Source organism: Trichoplax adhaerens, genomic scaffold, assembly GCF_000150275.1.
Source record: "Trichoplax adhaerens TRIADscaffold_91 genomic scaffold, whole genome shotgun sequence".
NCBI lineage: Eukaryota > Metazoa > Placozoa > Uniplacotomia > Trichoplacea > Trichoplacidae > Trichoplax > Trichoplax adhaerens.
Genome location: NW_002061027.1, coordinates 7,728 through 10,581, shown reverse-complemented (window position 1 = coordinate 10,581; position 2,854 = coordinate 7,728). Strand labels below are relative to the sequence as shown.

Genomic DNA, 2,854 nt, shown 5'->3' with positions numbered 1-2,854 from the left:
AAAATCAGAATTTATGGCACTATTATTGGATAGCCATGGAAGAAGTCAATAAATAAACAGTTAAGGACTGGTAAGATTAGTCGCCTAAATCTTGCATTCAGCTCACGTATTTGTATGGAATAATTGTAAGAGTGCTACATTTTTTTCTCCAACTCAAATTAAAAAAGAGATCGAAAACTTTAACCTTCTTTATTACTTTATTATGGCACATTCAAACAAAATTATCAAAATCACGATACGTTAATTAAATATACTTTGGAAGCATTTATGGCTTTATAACTGTAGCACCGTAATTTTACGTTACTCTAAAACGTGATTCGAATTAAAGTATTATAAGCTATAACCCCAACACTAATCGATGATACCTTATGAATCTTCCTAAACTGAGCCAGCAAGATTATTCTAAATAGACCCCTATAAGTGCACTAAACATGCATAGTATCTAAATTAGCAAATATTAGCGTCTATACCGTTGAATTTTAGACATGTGCAGTATGCAGTGCCCAGTTAAATCGATGGACTAACAACAAGAAATGATTATTAGGTAAGCCAGTCAAGTTCATATCGTATACTTTGACAATGTCACCTCTTTTGTAATCAGTAAAATAAATTAGTTACCATGGCGAAGATTAATCTAGCATTCTTAGTTTATTCAGACTGTTATTAACTATAGTCTGATTCTCTATGAAGAAGAACTCCATCATAAAACTTGATTGCAGATAAGCTCAGAAGTAAATCGCAGCATATCTCGATATCACAGTACTGGTATACTAACCTAGTATGCTATACTCTTTGAGTATCATGAGTAATTTGAACTAAATTACAGCTTTCATAGCCCTTGTTAAATTATTTTAATTTTATCGGTATCATCAAGATAACTACTGCAATGAAGTTCGATAATTTTCAGGGTTATTTTGCAAAATTTTTGCCAAATCATGAATAGCAATATCGCTGCTTTTATTTGCTGAATGATCCTGTGATTGTTGATAAGACACAATGAGAGCTAAATTTTTTTTCACCAAAGCGATATGGGGATGATGCTTATCCAATTTCGGTAGAAAAATTTCAAGCGCTTTGCTAATTAAGGTAGAAGCCTGATCGAAGTTTCCTTGATGGCAGTGGACAATTGCCATGTTGTTATACGTTTCACCAAAAATGGGATGATTATCATCAAGTTTGGAAGAGATCAGTAATTCGTTATAACTGTCAATAGCTTTACTATACTCGCCTTGATCATCATAAGTACTTGCAATGTGATTATAGGATACAGCAGCTAAGTCTTCTCTATCGATCATAAGGCTTAAATGGAGAGAGCGTTGAAAATTTTCAAGCGCGCTACTAAACTTTCCGAGCTTAATACATGCAAATCCCGCTGAGGCAAAATCTTTAGTAATAATTTCATCACGTTCATTTTTAAGCCACAATGATCTGTTTTCAATTATCATAGAATACTGTGCAAGAGCCTTATCATACTTGCCCTGAAGATAATAAATATGTCCAATAATTCGCGCTGAATTAATAGTCTCTTCATTATCAATGTCGTACGCCTTATTTTTGACTTCTAATGATTGGGAATAATTTTCCAGTGCACGACTTAAATCACCTTCCAGTCTTTTTATATCGCCTCTTCTCTTTATACAACGAGTTAGCGTAAGATTATTCAATACGTTATATGTATTTGCCCACTCATAGGCTTTGCTACACCATTGATCAGCCTTAGTGAATTCTTTGCGTTGAATATGCATGTAGGAAACGCGTAGATAAATATCACATAACTTCTCATAATCAAAAGAAATATGGGATAAAACTTCCATTTCTTCAATATTCGGGGCAAGGCGTTCCTCTCCACTTTTCAGATCATCTTCATATAGTAATTGAGCCTGTTGAGCAAGGATTGAATCATCAATCAAATTAGACGTATCCTGTTCGGTACTCTTGCTTTTCCGATTAAATATGTCCATTAGCCTTTTTATAGCGTGCATTTCTCAGATGATAAAACAACAAAATCTGGAGTCGATACGGTAAGTGGATTCTCAATTCTACAATTTCAATTTTATAACTCTTCTTTAAATAAAACCACTCTAACTGTTCAAATTTGAAAGATTCAGTCCTTCTAGTAGTTCAATGAATTCAAAGTTTCTTGTCAGCCCAGATTACGCTTATTGGCACAATTACTCTTCTAGAATAAGGAAATAGCAGCCTATTGACGATATATGGATCGATTAATAGCCTTATTGGAGTAATGAGTTTCGTAATTGGCATTTGCAAGGTGCACAATCTTAACTGCCTGCTGCTGATTAACGGAGGATTCCTGCTCTGTTTTGACTCATATTTCAGTTTCGGGGATTAAATCCTGATTAATAAAAATGCATTAATTATCCATCATGTTCAAATTAATATAAAAGAAGAGGCCACGTGATATGCATAGGCAGCCGCAGTCTGTATAGTATATAATTTTCGCTGTACCCACATTACAAGTATTATAGAAAACCTCATTATCTTATGCGCTCAAGTTGAACAGTCACTTTCTGCAGTTCCTATTGACGCTAAGATCTCGTAGAGTATAAGTTACCTTCTGCGTTCGAATTTTTTACCTTCGTTAATAAATATAGCTAGCTTAGTAACTGTATCCTTTTAAAGAGGAGTGCTGCAGTGCTCACACTAGAGCTTCACATAAAAGGTGTAAACTATCCTGTATTTGAGATGTTAATACTGAAGTGTGTAGTAAGTAAGGAGTTAAGATTGTTAACGCGGAAATGTATATAAGCGAGTAGCTAAGTACGAATAAATCTTATATTAGTCCTAAGCAATCTGTAGAAACATTAGCAGATTACGTGCAAAGGTACATTTGCTC

At 34.2% G+C, this 2,854-nt stretch overlaps 1 protein-coding gene across 1 annotated transcript; it reads right to left on the bottom strand.

Annotated features, from left to right (window-relative positions):
• Window positions 1–878: 878 nt before the first annotated feature.
• On the bottom strand, window positions 879–1,982 carry TRIADDRAFT_62507 (uncharacterized protein; the record flags this gene model as incomplete). Its single annotated transcript, XM_002118435.1, has 1 exon — window positions 879–1,982. One exon carries the CDS (start codon window positions 1,980–1,982, stop codon window positions 879–881), a length of 1,104 nt encoding a protein of 367 aa, XP_002118471.1.
• Window positions 1,983–2,854: the final 872 nt, after the last annotated feature.